Here is a 21902-nt window from a genome sequence, read left to right as displayed (position 1 = left end):
GGCCCTCCCGGGGGCCGGGGGGAAGGGGGGGGGGGGGGGGGGGCGGCACGCTGATGCTTAGCAGAGTCTGTGATTTTTATCACATAAACTACTGAAGAAAGAATTGCTGCGCTTGCTGTTGTTAAATTATTGACAATTTTTCAAAACCCTGAATTTGAGTCTTAGATTTTTTTTCTTCTTTTTCTACTAATATGCTTAAAAGTGATGATCACCATCAAGTTTATTTTCACTACATGGCATCAGAATCCCATTAATTCTGAGCATTTCAAATATTTACCTTAACCTTTATACTCGTTGATAACAATTGCAAAACACACAAACACCTCAGATTTTACCTTTAACCAACATAAAGCTCATTATTCCTTCAAAATGTCCAAACAATCCTAAAATTAGGCCAAAAAATAAAACAGGGCTTTGGGCACTCTTTTGGTCTCTGGTGCCAAAGCTGATTCTGAATTATAATAATCTCTTATTCCTTATTATGAAAGGAAAAAGAGATGATTTAGGGCTGTGTAATTCCCAAGTCTACCCCTTACAGTCCAAAGTAGTGGAGCAGAATTAGTTTGTTCATCCTTGTTGTTATCCAATGATCTATGAACTCCAACACAGTTTAACAAGGCTTACTCAAACTATGTCACATCATCTAATTTTGACAAATTGAGGTGTGATGATTATCGCGGGCTTCATGAAACAAACAAACAGAAACTACAGCTCGTCATTAAACACCAGTTCTTACTTTTGACGGTGAGGTACATGGACTTGCTGACATCAGCTCCGACGTCGTTGCTGACCTTACACAGGTAGAAGCCGCTGTCGTCCTCCAGAACGTGTTTGATAAGCAGCGAGCCGTTGCTCAGCAGCTGGACTCGAGAGCCGCTGTTCAGAAGGATGGGCTGAAACTGGGGGACGCCGGCACCTGATGCAAGAAGATTAGGCAAAAAAAAAAAAAAAAAAAAAAAAATTGTTTTTTTTAAGGAAAAGCAGATAACGTACATAGAACATGTCTTACAGATTTCCTGTTACATTTAAAAGTTTTACATCATCAGACAAACTAAAGTAAAAAAGCAATTTTCAAATAATGATTCAAATTGTTAGGGGAATCCGAACCACCTAATAGCGGGCTGTGCCTTGTTTGGTAGCAACAGCTGCAATCAAGCGATTGCAAAAACTACCGATGTGTCTTCTGTGTGGAGGAATTTCCGGCCCAATGAAAAGTGGCTTTAATTCAGCAACATCAATGATTTTCCGAGCAGCAACACACAATCTAAGGTCACACATGTTAATTGGATGTAAGTTCAGACATCGACTAGGCCACTCCTAAACCTCCATTTTCCAGAGGTTGAATTCCTGTTGAATTGCTTTTTCATTGTCATAACCTGAATGCATTTGAGCTGCACCTCATGAAGTGATGCCTTCGTGTTCTCCCTCATGATATCCTTGCAAAATATCATATCACAATCCACTTTTTTAGCCTTAAAACACATTTGTTGTGTACTTGGAGTCTCCAGGAGTGCTGAAATGTTGAATTTAGTCTCTTCTGCTGCTGCATAGATGTATTTATATTCTGATTGGGTAAAATTGTTCAATCAGTTCAGGGTTTCTATTCACATCACAGTATTTGCTGCAAATCAAGGACTTCCGCTTACCAGTTTTGCAAATCTGCCATTTTTATGTCTAACAATGATTTCCTGGTCTAAGTCCAAAACTGATAAAAAGTCAAAATGTTGTTGGCTGATTTTACACCACAATTTCTCATATTGTCCCCCAACATCAGAACCTCTTCAAAGTGCCTGGTTAAATATATTTTTTCTTGGAAATGTAACCACATCAAGGAGGAAAGTGCTCTTTGTTTGAGTGAAGCACTTCAACGATAAGTGCTTCAGCAACTTCCGCCGGTATTAAGACGGTATTTAATTGGATAAAAAATCTTTATCCAATCGAGGGGTCAGTCCCTTCTGTCTATGGAAACAATGGACACAACAAAGCGGTAAGCAGCAAGTAACACTGAAATGACAACAAACTTTCTTTCAGACATGAATTCATTGTGTGTGGATATTTTGTCCTGACCATTGTTTTCATAGCATCGTGCCTTCTGCTTATGTAAGCGCTGTGAGCTCCCGTTGAGCTGCTCGAAGACAAAACCGCACCGCCTATTTTCAATAGTATTATTACATAAACAGTTTGGTATTGTTTTTTTGTTTTTTGTTTTTTTGTCTCGGGAAAGACACGCTCCAAATTCATTTAGTGATGTTCTTAACGCAGGCGTTAGATAACTCACTAAATATGTTGAGATCTTGCCGTCGAGGCATATTCATTCATATTGTGGTAAAATGGTCTGGCTTGAACATGTAAGACTGGATGGACAAGTCTTCTGTTGTTGTTGTCTTTTAATCAATTTGGGGATAAAAACTTTGTGTGCTGCTAAATAATCATATTTTTGCTGTCGAATTTCAAAAATGGTCGAATGAGGTTGAATGCTACGCTCTATTCAACGTCTTGTATTTAATTTTTCTCTTGATCCTACTGTGTGATTATTGAAAGTTAACCAACATTATTGTTAATTACGTTTAATTCAGAACGTAGCAAGTAAGATAACTACATATTCATGTAAGGGCAGGCTAGTTCAGATGGATTATTTCCCAAAAATGTATCAATTTGACAAAAGCTCTGCTTATTTTCTCTCCTTTGAAGATCTAAAGCATTTTAGAAGAAATATGGCAGAAATCTATAAGGGGGAAAGATTTCTCACAGTCCTGTATTTGCATTGCTGCTATGTTTATCTGCCCATACAGGAATATAAACTGAGTTACACCTTTCATTTTGGCAATGTACAATAAAAATATATGTCAAGCTGGGTGTTTGCTAATATCTTATTGAACTGTTGAATCTACAGAAAATATGATAGACATTCCAAAGAACACAACTAAAGCAAAAAAAAAAAAAAATTAACATTGTAATAATTTCCTACAGATGTTATTTTAATTACTACAAATTATTTTACTAATAACTCAGTCAGTCAGCTCCATCCGTTCACTGTGATCCAGAGTTAGCGAGACCCGACGCCTGCCTCTCATGAATTCACAGGCAGAGCCCATCAAAGACAGAAAAACACATCTGATTCTTTTATTCCTTTGATCACTGAAGCTGGCCGGCACACACAAACACGCACACACACACCCACGCACACACTTATTCAAAGTCATTCTACTCTGTTGTTGTCCTTCTTTCATCCCAGGTTATATGAATGATGAAGCAAACATCTGGGCCCCCTCTTCATCTGCACTGCTCAAGTGGCTGAACGCACCTGCTGCCCTGCTGTTTCCCACTCCATCTGTTCAGTCAGCCTGCGCCTCTCCCTGATTTTCTCTTGATTAAGGTGGAGACTCTGCGAACCCTCAAATCATCTGTGCTTAATGTACCTTTGGAGTGTTCCCAAACAATAGTGGGTGGTGGATAGCCTTCAGCAGAGCAGTTGAGGGTCACAGTTTTCCCGTAGATCCCGTCTTGGTCCTCAGGCTGAACCACAAACTGAGGTGGAACTACACGCAGACACCAACACAAACGGAGAACAGTTTATTATTATGCACCATACATTTGATGTCTTTGACACAGGGAGAGTGTATTTTCATTGGGGAAAGTAAAACCAAGAAATGCACAGATGCATGTTACTTTTGTTTGCACAGATTTGATCAATGACTGGTCAGAAACTCAAAATTATAATTTTTTTTTTGTTTGTTTTTTTTAGAATTACAGAAATATCTAAAAATTAAGTCAAAGAGAAGAAGAAACATGTTTGAAAGAAAACTACTTTCTTTGAAAATGTATGCCAAGTTGGGTGCTTGCTAGTATATTATTGAACTTGAAATTCATAGAAAATATGATAGACATCCAATAACTTTCGCATGTTTGACGTTCAGTCAGGAACAGCGAGAAAGACTTAGTAAACAATAGGAATGTTTTGTGGTAGGAAACAGCTCTTTTAAATACTACTAAGAAAGCAATGTGAAACAACTTGTGCTTCTATTATAAAATAAGTATCACTCTTAGGAAAAAAAAACATTTTTAATAGTCTACAATTGACAGCAGAATGTTAACTCTACAAAAACTGGAGGTCAGAAATGGACTACACAAGTCTCATTGGTGAATCTCTAGTGAAAGCCTGCAGGCATGCAGCCGAGGGTCACATCAAGGGTAAAGTTGGTTTGCTTTCTTACCTCGAACAATAAGCTGACTCTGATGCTCCACGACGGCGGCCTCGTTTCGGGCGATGCAGGTGTAGTTGCCGTTGTGGTCGGGTGTCAGGTTGTTTATCCGCAGTGAGCTGGTGAAGTCGATGTTGTCGACCGTCACACCCAAGCTGGCGGGGATCGGCCGTCCGTCTTTCTGCCAGGTGATATCCAACGGCCGGTCGCCCGACATGACCACGCAAGGTATGAACACGCGCTGACCGATGGTGAAGCGCTGAAACTCGAAGGGCTGGATGTATGGAGGGACTGCAGACAAGAGGAAAATGAAAACACCAGATGCCATTTTTAGGTTTCTCACCTACTGTAGCTGCAGAAATAATCTTAACCAACTCATGTATTTTTTTGGCCATTTGAAATCGGATCATTTTGACACAGTGTAAAATACCGTATGAAACTTGACGTCTGTGAAAAAAAACCCATGTGTGGAGCAAACAAGTCAGGTCAAAGGAAGGGATATATGTTCGTTAGAAGAGAAAACGCTTTGCCGAAGGTCTTCCACACACTGAACCTTTACACATTTTTATTATGTTACAGCCAAACTTCAACATAATTCACCAATGTCAAGGGGGAGAATATATATATATATATATATATATATATATATATATAAAAATGTGTTGGGACACTTTTTTCTATAATTTCACAATAGATTTTCTAAAATCCATCACAATGGTGTGTCTTTTTTATAAAGAAACTGTTGATCTATGTTTTTTTGTAATCAGTTCTCCCCATTAAGCTCTAAACATTCAAAAACTCAACTAGTCTAAAAATACATTTTGTTTGTTCGTCATCATACAGTAACTGAGTCTAACGTAGATGTAAAACATAATGGTCTCATTCCAGTGCATATACTGGAACGAGTCTCATAAAGTAGAGGCCGATTCCTAAGATGACTCCACTGCTGAGCGGGTCAGGAAACTGAGTCTGGCTGCAGAATCACACAGTCATATGATAATAATGTATTCAAATTGCTTGCTCTGTATTCACTGGGAAATCTCCGACCATCGCGCACAAGTCATCAGCTAGTCTGTCCAAGCGAGTTCAAACAGCACTGAAATACGCAGCACTTTAGCAGCTTACTTAATTCAAAACAAAGTGGAGATAATGGACTCCAGGGATTCCCCCAAAACACTTCCGCATTTTAAGCATGAGCAGAGTAAATTAACAAATGCACTTGCTCGCTACAGCACCACTGGGAAGGCTTGCTTTATATCATCACGCTCTCCTATGCTATCAGTCTCTTTTTGCCCCGGTTTTCTTTGCTCCACGGGAAAGTGTTTTATAGTGACAACAAGGCACCTTAATGGAGGCATAATGGGGAAGCCCTTTTTAGTATTACCTATTACAGTTGTAAGATCTCAGAGGAGATCAGTCATTCAGCCCAGTAATATCATGAATGAATCATACAGCTTTATAATGCATTGATACAGCGACTTGACTCGCCTGACAAAGTCAACTTCCTCCCCTGGGAATTTCATCCCGTAGATTTTAATTTACAAATTCGATCATGTCTGTTTATTGCATGCCGCTGCTTTTGGGAGTAGAAAGGTCAGAGAGCGATGACACGTGCTCGTCATGAAGCTCTATCGAATAAAGCAAGTGAACTTGACGGAAACACATGATAATATCACACCTGCCTTAACAATTTATTCAAATTGTTGGGAATACAGTGGGGTTAACAAAATGCTGTGCTGAGTGATCCGGCTGTCATTACCAACACAGGCCAAAAACAAACTATTTTGTTTCTGGTCATGTTGTAGGACCCTCCACCACCTTTTAATGACAACAATATGGTTCAAAACAAAAGTAATTTGGATGATAAAATAAAAGCACTCAGCAGGAGATAGCAAAAAAGAGGAAAATAGTTTGCTTTACACTCAATTAATTGTATTTTGACTAAAAATAAAACATTTTAGAAGCTCACCAGTGCTTTAATGCACACATGTGAAGTAATACATTTTAAAACAGAAATGCTTTCAAAAATATGCTATATTTTTAGTTTAGTGGCCACTTAATAAATGTATAAAAATGTCCCATTAAAACTACAGAGTCTAGAGTGGTCCTTTTTCAGTGTCATTTACCTTTACAAATAAATACCACTTTAACTAATATGTACTAGATTAAAAAAAAGAATCTAATGTGAACAAAGAATAGACAATTAAATAAGCAAATCTTTCCTCAGCTTCACATATGTCAGAATGGTGCAACAGAAAAAAAATAAGGGTAAGGTTTTGTTTGTATTGAAAAGTTAGATCCAATAAGATAAAAAAAATATATATTTGTGTCACATTAGACCTCAAAAACACCTGCACAAACCACTTACTGCAAGTCTAAAGGCAGCATCGTCAGATCAAGTAAAGGGGTTTGAAAAATTTGAATGATAATTTTTCCAAGTGAGGTTAGCAATTCGAGATATTAAATTAAAAAACTTTTGGTTCATTAGAAGCATCACACTGAAGCGTCCTACATTAACACGAAACTGAGCAAACCTCTTCACCTGTAAAAGACTCACCTCTAACCCGAACATGGACACTTTGGGATTCCATCTTGTTGGGCTGAACCATCACCTTGCAGTTGTACTCCCCAGCATCCACCTGCTGCACGTTGCTCAACTTCAAGGTACCGTTATTCTCAAAAGCTCGCTGCCGGTGATTGAACGGGAGCAAAACGGAGTTTTTGTACCACTTTATGGAGTAGTAAGGGTAGCCAATTACACGGCAGTGAACAAAGGCGTCCCGTCCTGCAATCGCCGTGATGTTTTTCATTGGGCGGATGCTTGCTCGGCCTACAAACGGACAGAGAGTGAGAATTGGTTCTCAGTTCAAAAATACTGAAAGAGACTGGAGTATTAATATCACATCCAACTAGCTGCTAAATTAGCTCTACCTTGTTATTTTATTTTGTGAAATAACTAAGTATACTGGGAACAAGTAATTGTCCTACTTACAGTTTTGTCACATGTCTCAAATCATCAAAAGAATCTAATATCAGACAAAAATAATCCGATTAAATACAAAACTCAGTTTTTGAAATGGTTTACTTATTCGAACAAAAAAAAAAAAGGCTACCAATATCCACATGCCCCTTTGATACGTGATTAATCATATTGTTCTATTCAATTCCATTAACCACACCTTGGCTTGTTTCATCCTAGCCCTGAAAAACGAGAACCTGACTGGAAACATGAAGTAGGCTGAGAATTCCTGAGATGAAACCTAAAGAAAATCGAGACCAGACGAGGAAAAAAGGCCTTTACATCAGTCAGTCTGGAACTTGTTGCGAAGATTTTTATAATGCTCCAGTGATCCGCAGTGAAAGACATTATTAACAAACCAAAATGACTCCTGGAGCACATTAACGACTCATCGCCAACATCTAAGTCATGGGGACGCCTCACCTGCCTGAGTTGAGTTCATGATTGAACAATAAGAACGGTGCGAGACCAAAAACACGGCTAGCCATACAAACCACTAAGACATCCCAAAACTCATCCTGATGAAGACACGTTTTAGACTGATGAGTAGAAAGTTAAATATTTTGAAGGTGAGCATCCTGGTATATTTGGTGTAAAACTAACACAGCATTAAAAAAAAAAAAAAAAAAAAAAAAAAAAAAAAAAGACATCATCAAACTTGTAGGTAATATAACCTGAGATTTGCTGCTTCACGATCTGAACGACTTGCCCTTATTGATAAAGCCATCAATTCTTCCGTATACCATTTAAATTCATGCCAGGAAAGGTCTAACTGTGACATGACCACAAAGAGGCTTGAAAACCTTCCAGCGGGATTGAATCAAAGCAATTCTTCAAAAAAAAAGAGTTGGCCAAAACTCCTTCACTGTCAAAGATTTACTCAGGTTGGCTTGGTCTTACGCGAAAAACGTGTTTGATGAGAAACATTTAGCTGTGTACCTAAATCTGTAGGCGGGAAAATACTTTTACATACCACGGTATAATTTCTGTGTAGCTTCAGTTTTGCTACCTGCCACCAAACATACAGCAAATCTGCTGTTTTAAGCTTCTGTTGCACAAGCTCTAAGTGTAACTATGCATAGAGGCGGTGAAATGACAAGCAGATTAAAGTACGCTAACTATCTGAAGGAAACGTAACATTTAAATAACACTCGCTCTGTAATACACTAAGCGTCTAATAAAATGTGAAGCATTCAGAGTCTCATCCTGTATCTATTAAAATGGAAACAGAGTAATCTCTTTAACATCTGTTAGAGAAAAGCTGGGCTGGCTGCTTGAGCAAATACATGCAGACACAGACACACATGAATAGTCACTTGTACTCACAACCACACTGCAGATGAATGTACTCAGACAGAGGAAATAAATTTGTCTTCTGGCTACTTACAAACCACATTCAGATAAATTTATGAGCTAAAAACCCAGATAATTACGTTAACTTATGAATGCAGCTGTGATCAAACTGTAATAATTCAAAGAGACAATAATATATATTATTCAAGGCTGAAAGAAACAGAAGGAGGAGGCAAACTGAGGCTATTGAGTGAAGACTTAAAGGGAACACCACGAAATAAGGTTTAATAAAGCAAATAAAATGACTGCAAAACAAACTCAAAGAAACCTTCAGACAAGTGCATAGGGAATTAGAGAACATAGAAAAAAATTAAAAGGAAATAAGCTACAGTTCATATTCCAGACAACAGCATTTGTTCCGTCACTGCAGGCACACACAAAGAGACACACAGTTTGTGTATTGTTGTTCTTGGAGGAGCTGATTTGACAAGCACCTCTTACGTTTATTCGAGCCTGGTGGTACACGACCCCGGCCGAGTTGCTGCACGTGCACCGATACAACCCGCCGTCCGGCACCTGAGTGTGGGTCACGTTGAGCTGGCTGACCACGTGGCCCTCGTGGGTCTCGTAATGGCCCAGGTGGTGATGGGCATCTTTGATGACGGGGTCATCATCCAGCGACCAGCTGCACCTAGGAGGCGGCGTTCCCTTCACGTTGCAGATTAGGAACAGGGGTTCGTTGGGGTTCACCACCTTCTCGCTGAAAGAGGATAAGATTTTCGGGGTCCCGTCTGCGTTGGGGGATGAGGCAGAAAAGAGCACAGTGAGAATGAAACAGAAGGTCAGTCAATCACAGCGTTGCGTTTGGAATCTGTCTTCTGGCTTGTCTCCAGATAGGGCAGTATATTCTGACTTCAACAAAATTGTTTCTAGATCCGCCTGCATGCTTAAACCAAATAAGTGTAAAACTTAGACACTCAAAGACCCAAACTGTTTAGTTTAATTTTAAGATAGTTTCATTTATTTAACACAACTTTTTTTCTTATTATTATTTTAGCAAATTCCCCTTCAGACAGTGTATAGTGATTGTTTAACAATTCAACTAAATCACAAGCAATCAGCAGGTTTGTCACATCATCTTTACTCTCTCCACTTTTAGTGTTTTTGCTTGAAAAATGTCAGAAAGTGAAAATAGGAGATAGAAATACAACTTTGGAAATATTGTAAAATTTAACCAAAAATATAAATGAATAAAGGTGTAGCATGGATTTATACATATTTGACTGTATTTTAAAGTTTATCCGCATAGGATATAAAAAGCTTATTTAATAAGTTTACGCATGTACATTTCTGGTCAGAAGTGAATATAAATTCTAGATCATTTATTTGAGCTCCTTTTTTCATCTCAGGATGGACTGATTATATCCATTGAACTTCAATAAACTTTATAAGTAAGTCTGAGAGCACAAATTTATTGTGGATTTAGATGCAGCTATCTTCTTGAGCTGTATTTATACATTTAATCAAACCTTCTTTTTTTTTTTTTTTTGTTCCAGGAGTTTTTCTCTCACACATTCAGTGTAGATGCCTTTTGAATTCTCTCTGCCTGCCTGCAGTTTCTCTCTGATAATCCAGGCTTGTTCCATGTGATTATAGATTATCAATATCTACTTCTTATGCCGCCCCAACCACAGAGGACAGTTGCCTAAGCAACGGCGCCAAGGTTGATCATGAGCATTCACGTGCATGTGCTTCTGTCTGCGTTTGTGTTAAATCTAGCGTGATCGTACTTGTGGTGGCTTGGAGTCACTGCTGCATAAACTCCAAGATAATATCCAACTCACTGATTAAGCTTAGAGCAGCTGCTAATTCGTTTGCACACATGGGTTCTTAGATTCAAGGGGCATTTTACCTTCGAGGATAACCTGTACGAAGTCTTGCGCCGACATCTTGCCCTTCCTGGCGAAGCACTGATAAGCTCCGCCATCACTTTTCGTCATTCCCTCGATGATTATGTTCTCCCGGTTAAGCCCTGTGAAGCGAACATTGTTTCCAGGGTAGATGATCTCTCCGTTGCGATACCAAGACAGCTCGTATTCATCGGAACCGCTCACGCTACAGGACAGAGACACCTTGCTGCCCACGCTGCCTTTCACTTTTCGAGGACTGACCATTGCCTTCAAGGGCTCTGCGGATGCAGAAAACAGAATCACTGTTGCAGAAAAGTTGTTTTCTATCACTTTGATGGTAAAATTAAACAGTTAAGAAAGGTTGTCAACAAAGGCAGTTTTCTTTGATAAGACTTACGCTTAACATACAGGCGTCCCATGACCTCTGCGTTGCCATAGCTGTTCCAAACTTCACATACGTACGTTCCCGAGTCACTGGGCTGTGCATTCTCTATGAGCAACCCTGAGATGGTCTGGCGAAAGCGACTGTCTGGCTCCAAGGGGCTGTTGTCCTTCAGCCAGCGGTATTTGGGTGTGGGGAAGCCTGAGGCCTTACAGGGCAGCTCCACTCGATGATTAATCTTCACCTCTTTGTGGTCAAAGCCGTCCAAGATGGCTGGCTCAGCGTTGGTGGGGTCTGGACAGAGGAGAGAATTTGGGTTAATTAGTTGTGAGCGTCGCCAAATCAGAACGTTGGACGTTATAATCTAATACAAATAGTTGGGGTCAATATTGTTTTTCTATCAACATCATCTGTGGTACTTTGAAAAAGTATTCACACCCCATTGATGTTTTTCACATCGTATGTTACAACCATTCATTTCCATCAACCAACCCAGGGCCAAGCAAAGTGGTGTCATGCACTAGAAGAAAACCTACAGAAGACTTGAGATGAAGAAAAGGGATCGCCTTCCAGCATGACAACATCTCTAAATATGCCACCAGGAGCTGCAATGCGATGATTCAGATCAAAGTATATTCAAGTTTTAGAACGACCCAGTTCAAATCCAAAGCTAAACCTAATGCAGACTGATTGGTTCGCAGATGTTGTTCTCGCTAACTGAGCTTTAGCTATGATGCAAAGAGAGGCAACAATCTCAGTTCATTGATGCACAAAGCTGACAGACACATGCAGCTATAGTGGCAATGGCAGGTTGCTCAACAAAGTACTGACTCCAGTAGGATGAGTAGAAATGCATGCCGCACTTCTCAGATATTTCTTAATTTAAAAAATAAATATAGAAAACTATTCTTTTGCTTACTTTTTACCATTACGCCCTACATTCTGATGGTGACGCCCTTGCCTCTGTAGTTGTGATGTGACAAAACGTTCAATGGGTTTGAAGACTTTTGCACTTTCAGTCTCGTAATAAATTAAACTAAGACACATTATGGTTTATTTGGTCAACGTGACTGAAGTGTGAAACCAGCATACTGACCTGACACAATGAGACGCGCGCTGTTGCTCTGCCGTGACTCACCGGTGTACCGGTGGCGTGTTGTGCAGCGGTAGTTATTTAGGCCATCCTCAGGCAGGACGTCTACAATGTACAAGGCTCCTGTAGATGTGATGAGATATCTTTGTCCTGGAGCAGATAGGGGAACAAGGTGAGAGACATGAAGGGCAGCAGTTGTTAGGCTGTTACACTGTATCAAAGCAACTTTTTACATCATAAAACATTCATTCGCTCAGGCATATCTCAAGGATTTCTTTCTCCGTGGGATACCAGTTAAGAATAAATCTCAAAGCAAACAAAACCGTTAGGAAGCTCTTCTTTGAAGACAAACAGAGTTTGTTATGTACATATTGAAACCAGTAATGTTAGCTGTGCGTGAACATAAAACACAAGCTCTCTTCGCAGTGCACCAGCCATGTCAGAGCAATGAATTCAGATCTGCATATCTCACGCATCTCTGATCTTTAATAGCATTCATTGTCTTTGTGTTCCTGCTTACAGTGTAACCTCCCCAGTGTCACCGTTTGATGAAGAAAGCCGTTTTTTTTTGTTTTTTTTCTTTGGCTGTCACTGCCAGTTCCTTAAGTGCAGTAACATTATGTTAATTTGACAGATCAAACCAGGCTGAGAGGGGTTGTCAACATCCATGAGGAAGTAAACCTTCCTCTGCAGCATCACATGGATCCTCACATTCCCACGGGAGCAGACTGATGTCAGAGCTGATCGAAAAATGCAATTTTAAGGAGACTGTCGGTGCTGTGTAAAGGTGAGTGTTATAAGACAGAAAAGGCCTTCTAGGCTAGAGAAGGGACAGTTTCAGAAACTTTGATAACTACAGAAAAGGTGACATATTGAAGCAGTAGCACAACACTTAGAGCAAGGCACCTTGATTTATTATTCCATAAATATAAGAGTCGGAGCATCAAATTTCATGTTTAAATAAAAAGAATATATATATATATATATATATATATATATTTATATATATATATATATATATATATATATATATATATATATATATATATAATCACAGAAAAAACAACATATTCTGATCAGTTTTGTTTTTGTTTTTTGTTTTTTACTTTTTTGGGGCATTTTATACCAACAAGTTGTTTCTCCAACAATTTGCTAATTAAGTATGTTTCTATGATTTGATCAGGGTCATAATCTGTCATATTTAGGAAGAGTCAACTGGACCAATCAGAAATACAATTAATTAAAACAAAGAGAAATAAACTTTCACATCGTGGTTAAAATGCTGTCTTTTACAGCAAAAAAATGAACAACTTAGTGAAGGAGATAAATTGTCCGTGAACACTTTAGTAGTTAAGCTTATTGAAAAGACATCACCATAGTAAACAAGGTTTCCATTATCAGAAAAATGCTGATCCAGTCATTCTACAGATATGAACCTTATTACTGTAAAAAAACTTTTCATTTCTACCTAAAATTTTGAACTAATAGAAGTCCAACACAAACAATGGATGACAGATCAGTATAATAACTGGTGTTATTATACTGAAATAAGTAAAGTCTGCACTGATTGCTGAAGCATCACTTTGAAAATAAAGACTGGAGGTATAATGTTCATCTTTCTGCAGAAAGATTTTTGAGTTAAGAACAAACATGCATCTTGTAAAGTTCTGTACAGTATTAAGATAGCATGTTCTACATCATTATTCTGCAATCATTTATATATATGTTTTTTTTTCCTGACTGCACTCCAGTTAGATTTAAAAAGGATGAACAGTAGACAGCATTAAAGCAGTAACAATTGATTTTATTTTCTGTGTAGCTCCCAACAAGACACCAAAAACAAAAGCGAAAATTAACAACATTTATTGCTTTAATCTTTTTTGTGTGCGTGAAAAAAAAAAAAAAAAAAAAAAAAAACATCATCTACCAAACAGACATGAACAAGCAAGTGGATGGCAATCTTGTCTCTGTGTGGGTGACCAAATTACATACAGCCTTATTTAGGCCTTGTAACATCATCCCCTATAGATCAGACCATATGTCAGGCTGTAATTACAGTTTTTCTCTATGTTTTATGTTTCTGAGGCAGGCTGCTGTACTCGCACTGCGTTACAGCATTTCAGGATGGATATGTCAATTTATGACACCGTCTGGACAAATTTGCTGAAATAAGAAAAAGGAAAAAACGCTGAAGGATTTTGCACCTTTTTTTTTGTGCTTTACTTTAATATTCATCCGGAGACTAATATTTACAAAAGAAGCAAAACATGTTTAATTTGCTAGCATTTTTATGTGCATTTCTTTTATGTTTACACAGGCAAAATGAAATCATCCTTGTGGGGTTCAGCAAAGTGGGGGGGTTGGTGAGGCGGATGGGGGGTAGAGGGGGAACGCAGAGGGGGGGAGAAGCGAGACGAAACTGCTCAGCTATTGTAAGGACTGACCTAGATAGAACCGACAACGGATTCCATGGATATGATGTCCTAAAGGGGTTTCATGGGTTTTACATACAGGGCTGTTAGACGGGCAACCAGCAAGTGAAATCTATAAACAGAGGGAGGGAGGGTGTGACTGCATGTGTGTATCTGTGTGCCCAGCAGCCATGTATGCATACCAGAAAGCCATACAATTGGTAAAAGGAGTCATTTTCGCTCCTTAGGAAGGCCTGTTTTTAACCATTATTTTTTGACATTTTGTTTTGTTCCCACCACTTCCTTCGTGTCTGCTCTGAAATAACTACACCTCGAAAGAGTGAAATCCCTAAAAACGACACACTGTGATTCAGAAGCAAAACCAAAAATGTAGGCATCTCCTCCAAATCTATCCCCATCCATGCCTTGCTTCTCTTTCTCGCTTCTGGCTTCTCCATTTTGATTCAGTACTGGCCCTCTGAAATCTCACTGTGGAATCCATCTTGAGTGAGACAAAATGGTATTTCACTCCAGCCGCTGTGAGCTGCAGCAATTTTCTCCTCAAGCACCCCTATGCTCCTGCAATACCTTTTAAGACATCAGAGCTCAGTTATTGTGTTATGACAAAATAAAGTGCAGGCAGAAGGGACACTGCAGCAGGGAAACAGATTCAAAATGTATGCTATTGTGTTCTCTTCTTTAATTTAGTTGCTCTTTCGCCTGCTTACAGCATCAGCTTTTAGTAGGTTTTTCTGGCACACAGGAGTAAGTGTTGGGAAAAAGGTACAAAGTAATTTAAACGCCTTATAATGCGCTGTGATGTCGTGTGACGTATAAACGGCTTTGGCTTAACTAAGGAGCTAATAGAAGTCCAAGTTCCCCCACACGCATTAAAAATCCTCTTAGAAGATATTTTGGTGCTATTGTCAGACAGTGGAGTCCCTCTCTCCATTCATACACAGCAGCGCCGCTGCAAAGTGAAAAAGTGCTCCACTGCACCAGACACACTTTATCTAATCATCTCCACTTTGCCAGAGACAGGATCTAATACAAACGGCGGGCTCTTCTTCTCAGCAGGCTAAATAAGCCCGGACATACAGATGAACTGGTGTCACACTGCCAATGCGCGCTCTGATGTCTCTGTGATTCAAATGAATGTCAAGCTGGTTTGATCTCAGCTGAGAATTTTAAGACTAAATTAGACAAACTACCAGCATTTTTAGCCTAACTGGCTATGCAGTTTGCATCTGTGGCTCTGCATGACCAGAAGTGATTCATAAGTCTGCCAAAACGCCCCAAAATAAACATGTTTTAAGTGTTTATCCTGGCTTAAAAAAAAAAAAAAAAAAAAAAGAACAGCTTGGCGGGATGTGAAAAACATATTCACTTGAATAAATATATGAACATTATTTTTCAAGTCCCTTTACAGTGCTTAGCAAAAGTATTCCCACCCATTTAATATTTCACATTTTGCCACATCACAGCCTCACCAACTTCAGTGTATTTTACTTCAGCAAACACAAAGTATTACATCGCTGTAAAGGGGAAGGAGAAGGATAGCTTCAAAGATTTTTTTTTTTTTTACCCACAAATGTCTGAAAAGTGTGGTGTGCCTTTGTATTCAGCTCCCCTATCAATACATTGCAAAGTGCTCTCATTTACAGCCGTATGGTTCTGAGTGCGATACATATACAGATACGCTGCAGATGGCTGCAGGGTCTCCTTAAAGCTTTTTTGACTAACGCTCATCTTGCATTAATAACCGATTAAAGCTGGTCTATTAGTTACAGTGAATAGCAAGTTAGGTTTCATATTTTTAAGCTTTGATATTGCTTTACAACTAAATATTGTTTTAAACTTTCTCACAACATTATCCCTAAGTGTCTGCTCTGTTTCTTGTTCAATGTGATGCTGCTTGTTCTCATTAAAACTACGGAGGCCTTCACAGGGCAGCCACACTTATTCGGACATTAACACAGGTGGTCACTTCTGAAGACAGTTGGTTGCGCTGGATTTTATCTGCAGCTATAAGCTTAACATTTTGGTAACACTTTATTTGAAGGGGGTTGAATAAGACTGACATGACACTGTCATAAACATAACACCTGTCATGAACATGAATAAGCCTTCATGAATATTTATGACTGTTGTCATAAAGCGTCATTCGGTAAATTATGACACTTTTAATACAAAGTTGACATTATTCAAAATGTCTTTGTTATGACAACTTGACATTAACCAAAAAATCATTACTGATATCAATTTGTTATAAAAGTATTACTGATTTCACTTTAAAAATTAGGTAACTTTATGTTATTAAAGGTAAAGTTTAAACAGTAATAATTTCCTGGTTAATGTCAAGTTGTCATAACAAAGACATTTTGAATAATGTCAACTTTGTATTAAAAGTGTCATAATTTACCGAATGACGCTTTATGACAACAGTCATAAATATTCATGAAGGCTTATTCATGTTCATGACAGGAGTTGTCATGTTTATGAAAGTGTCATGACAGTCTTATTCAACCCCCTTCAAATAAAGTGTTACCAACATTTTCAATTAAAGACATAATGTCTGTGGTTGTAACAAGACAAAATTCAAGGGAATTTAAGGGAATTTAATATATATTTCCAAAGCACTGTTGAAGGTTCAGCAACTTTACATCTGAATCAAATGGCTGAGTTACCTCATCAGTATGTAGTCAAGTTCTCCAGAGCTAATAACCTGATTATTCAAGACCTGGAGCTGCAGACTCCTGCTCTGCAGGCTCGGTATGAAAGTAACAGGTTTAAAAAGTTTAACAACAGGAATTCACTTCTGTACAGGCTCTGTGACTTATTGCTGTTGTTTAAAGACAATGGCAGCTTTGCTTCTCAGTATACTGTGTACATGACACAGTGAGGAGGGCTCCAGCTTCAGCCGGGTCAGCAAAGCCACAGAGATGATGAATGGTCTCATGAATGTGCCAGGTCTGTGCAGCGACTACTGTAGCCCCATCAACTTTCCAGCGTCCGTTTGGACAAAGCGATTATTAACAAATAGTTGTCACTGGCTCTCATCAAGCATAGAAGATGTTAGAAATATCCACTTAATTTACCCTCTGATGTTACTCCTTCTTTGAAAAAACAACAGAGGAAATGCACTGCTTTGAAGGAAACAGTTCTTTAATTTCTTCCAGCTTTGAGTTACATTATGTGACATCCTTGGGTCATGGGGGGGGCAACAAGTCAGATACCAGCTTTAATCTGCTTCGATTGAGGTCAGATCCCTGGACTGAACTCTTCACCTTAAAGCTCCTCTGGCTGATGCATAGCTGCATGCAAAAAAAAAAAAAAAAAAAAAAAAAAACTGAAATCAGTCCAATGACTATTCTGCAGACAGAACAGCTAATGTTAAAGCCTGAGTTTCTAATTATTTGAATATTCAGTAGCAAGCCATATTGACGGTGACAAAAGTTAAGTTAAATTTAAATCATTACATAGAGATGCATCACCTGCAGTGGTTGTTTGAAATGATGTTTTCTCATCTTTTCACATCATCATCATTCAGTTCTTTTAATGGAAGTCCTGGTTTTGTCAATAGACCCAGGATATACTCTGTTCGGTAACACTTTATTTGAAGGGGGTTGAATAAGACTGTCATGACACTGTCATAAAAACCTGTCATGAACATGAATAAGCCTACATGAATATTTATGACTGCTGTCATAATGCGTCATTCGGTAAATTATGACACTTTTAATACAAAGTTGACATTATTCAAAATGTCTTTGTTATGACAACTTGACATTAACCAAGAAATCATTACTGATATAAATTTTACCTTTAATAACATAAAGTTACCTAATTTTTAAAGTGCAATCAGTAATACTTTTATAACAAATTTATATCAGTAATGATTTCTTGGTTAATGTCAAGTTGTCATAACAAAGACATTTTGAATAATGTCAACTTTATATTAAAAGTGTCATAATTTACCGAATGACGCTTTATGACAACAGTCATAACTATTCATGAAGACTTATTCATGTTCATGACAGGTGTTATGTCATGTTTATGAAAGTGTCATGTCAGTCTTATTCACCCCCCTTCAAATAAAGTGTTACCCTCTGTTCTCACCCAATGGCTGCTGGAGATTACCGCCAGTCACCATGACCTTACAACATGCTAAAGTGTGAGTGCACATACTCATTCAAAGTATCTAACAAATTTCAAGCTTTCAGTGCTTTTTAGAGCATACCTAAGGTATTTGCTGTAAACAGTTAGTCAATATGCAGTAGCACTCCTGGTACTGCATCATCAAAAATCTGACTAAACACTATTTTGAATCCACTGTCTGTGTTTTAAGACACCTTAGAGAAGGAATAATACCTATTCATATAATTGTTGACAAAAAGTCAGACAAATGCAACATATACTTTGAATGAACAGTAGGTAAGCAATAATAATGTGCAGAAAGTTAAAACACAATTTAGGGCTGCAAAAAGCACCTGTAAAAGTCATCTGAAAAATTTCTTTTTATCAATGCACCTGCGCTGTGAATAGATGTTCAAAATACAAGTAAATGACAGAGCTGCCATTGAAGGCCGAATGAAGAAGGCATCCTTGATTCAGCGAAAGTTTTGGCATCAGAGCTAGAATGCAAAGAGACTCTCTGTCAGCCTCAAAACAACTCTGTGTTCCTGTTTGGCTCATTTTACTTCCTTCTCCTGAGCTCTCTTTCTCTCTCTCTCTCTCTCCCTCTCTCTCTCTCTGCCTCTCCCCATCTCTCCCTCTGTGTGCTGAATCCTAAAACAGTGGTTGGCTGTGTGAGAACACTGCAATGAAATCCTGCAGTCTCCAAACTCCTGCATGGAACAATCACCTTGTCTTACCAAAACAAAATAATAAAAATCCGCCTTCCAATAAGCAATGTTGTGCAACATTTTTCTACTATTTATATTAGAATTATTGGAATTTAAATATATTATATCATTTTATTTTATATAGTATTATGTAGCGTGGTATTTTAAGTTTTATAAATATGTAGTCCCTCAATAAAACAAACCAATAAAATACAAAGCATGAACAGTTTTTATAAATGTCTCTAAATAAACAAGCAAAATATGTGCAACACTATGACATTCCCTCAAACCACATTCACATTATGGCTTGGCCTAAGCTTTCGAAGCCGTCTTGTGAAAATTTAGACCAAATATATTACATAAATCATATGATTTATGTATGCATAGGAAAAACTAAGGTGTTTTCCTATGCTTTTAGGAAGAACACTTTCCAAAAAGGTAACAGGGTCAAATACACTGAATGGTATTTTAAGACCAACATACTCAGAACTTCATCATTCATTTTTTTATGAATAATTTGTGCTTTATAATTCATGCAAGAATGTCCAACTGTCATGAGATGAACAATTAATTTTTAATGAAGTACAAAAACAAGTGAAAGATGTCATTTTTAATAAATAATGCCTTCCTCTCCTTTATTTAGATAAATGCATCTGAAGTTGAGGAGGTGGAGCCTGTTGACTGAAAACAAAGAGTTGTAGCTACACCAGCTGGCGTAAAAGTGTGAATTTTGTAGGGTTCTCAGGAAAAATGTGTAAATAAACAAACATATTTTTGTTGTGTAACTTTCTCATGATTGATTGTGGAATAATGAAATGAACAATTCTACCAAGAAATTAACTTTGTTTGGGGTTTACTGAATTAATTAATGTTTTTTAGTTTCATTTTTTTAAGTGAGATTGAGCAGACTGGTTATAAACAGTCAACATTTTACCTTCAGATATGTCACTTTTTATTCAAACATTTTTTTACCACAATATTTTTTTTAGTCTTATTTAAACGCAGATTTGATTTCTTTTATGAACGCTGTAAAAATGGCATTGCGGCTTGAAGCCTTAAATTCTCTAAGAACTTAGAGACATAAAGTTGAGCATGCTACGACGAGGACGCTAAGGAAAAAACAACACTGCAAATAAATTAAGAAGATCTTTGTGTTCACAATGGGAGGGCACCTTTGTACAGGACCACATGGTGAGAGGATTAATTTTACATTTATGTATAGCAGCTTGCTGAGGTGGGCTGCAGGCACTCACCTGCACACACACAAGCACGCACACACACACACACACACACACACACAGTACATCACAAGAACTGCTGAAAAACAGAGTCAGGTCTCCAAGGTTAAAGAGACTGGGGGGTGCTGATGTCTTTGATGAGGTTGGCAATCCAGTAATCTCTGCTGAAGCCCAGGGCCATTAAACAGCATGTTGATGAGAACGTTGGCACATTAAAGCACGTCAGGACAGGTGCATCAAAATAGCAACACGACTAGCAGGACTGAAGATGCTTTCAGAAAGCAAAGGAATGTTACAGCGTATAAGAAATGTTGTGTGCAAGTGCGCACATTTCTCCATGTGTTTGTTTTAGCGTTTTGTTAGTGCAAAGTCAATGACTCCTTTAAAATAGAAATCTTTTTACCATTTACCGGTACATTAAAAAAAAAAAAAAAAACTGAGCTTGACCTGCTTTACAGTAAAAGGATGGAACTGAAATGAATGTAATTGGATTTGAATTTGTCTATATGATCGGATTGGCTTGAATCAGTTTTATGTACATACATGTGTTTTTCTTGTAAAGAGTCTTGAGACAACTGAGAATGTGCACAATATGAGCTGAGTAAATTACAGTGAATTAATGCTCAATGCAAGAAAACCTGTTAATTGTAAAAAAAAAAATAAACAAAATAAATGCTGAGGGCCAGTGTAATTCTGTACAAATGAGTTTGAAAACAGCTCGCCAAAACAACAATTTTACTCCAAGTGTGACACTGCTGGAGTTCCACTAATGAAGTAAGCTTACTAATTGGAGGAGGGAGGCACACAGCTGAAGTAGATCCACTTCTACCACCCTGTCTTTGTACCCATAAACCTCAAGAAAGGGGGATTACCAAAGCCCTTATTACGCCAACCTTTATCCCCTTGCATCTGTGCTTTGTCTTTTTCATGTTATTAGAGAGATATTTCACAGCCAAATGGCCAGATGACTAATCTAATAATTTGCCCAAGTCTTATTTCCTATTTTCCAACAGTAAAAGAATAAAACTCTCCCTAAGCCACAGCAGAGAAGTTGCTGCACTCTGTGTTGACTTTATGTCTGGAGGATTATCATACTCACAAATGGATAATAAAATGATTAATTAAATATAGCCTCCCATTTCCACTATACTGCAGCGGGACTGTTGGCTCGGGGCTGATCAGATGCACATTCGCGGAGTGAGGCATGTGTTATGTGTAGTTGCGTGCACGTGTGCATGCACATGCAACATGTGTAGCAGTCTGCCATCATAACCTAATTATTGTAGCGGCTTAACAACAGCAATTAGCACATTTCCATCAGACGACACTAATTTGTGAATTCCATTTCAGCACCGTTTAGGACGAGCGCAGTGCAAGAGGGAGAGACTTAATTCACTGCTGAGCTAAAGGCAAAGCTAAATCCATATCTATAGAGCTGTGAAAATTGCTTATGGTAATTCCAGTTATTTTAAAACTAGGCTGACGCTTTAATGAAATTTCAAATTTTAAT

At 38.3% G+C, this 21902-nt stretch overlaps 1 protein-coding gene across 4 annotated transcripts in view; it reads right to left on the bottom strand.

The window, feature by feature from the left end:
• Positions 1-21902, bottom strand: part of LOC106960257 (Down syndrome cell adhesion molecule homolog) — a 142900-nt gene that overhangs the window by 34248 nt on the left and 86750 nt on the right. For all 4 annotated transcript variants that reach the window (XM_015053251.1, XM_015053253.1, XM_015053252.1 and 1 more), the window contains exons 4-11: positions 11903-12049; positions 10822-11100; positions 10427-10702; positions 9009-9305; positions 6760-7032; positions 4215-4493; positions 3420-3539; positions 737-916 (exon numbers count right to left, since the gene is read on the bottom strand). In XM_015053251.1, coding sequence (XP_014908737.1) covers positions 737-916; positions 3420-3539; positions 4215-4493; positions 6760-7032; positions 9009-9305; positions 10427-10702; positions 10822-11100; positions 11903-12049 — 1851 coding nt within the window. The remainder of the gene's footprint in view (positions 1-736; positions 917-3419; positions 3540-4214; positions 4494-6759; positions 7033-9008; positions 9306-10426; positions 10703-10821; positions 11101-11902; positions 12050-21902) is intronic.

This window comes from Poecilia latipinna, unplaced genomic scaffold (genome assembly GCF_001443285.1).
Source record: "Poecilia latipinna isolate Pla-1442-1.1 unplaced genomic scaffold, P_latipinna-1.0 Scaffold1171, whole genome shotgun sequence".
Lineage (NCBI taxonomy): Eukaryota > Metazoa > Chordata > Actinopteri > Cyprinodontiformes > Poeciliidae > Poecilia > Poecilia latipinna.
This window is presented reverse-complemented; position numbering and strand designations above follow the sequence as displayed.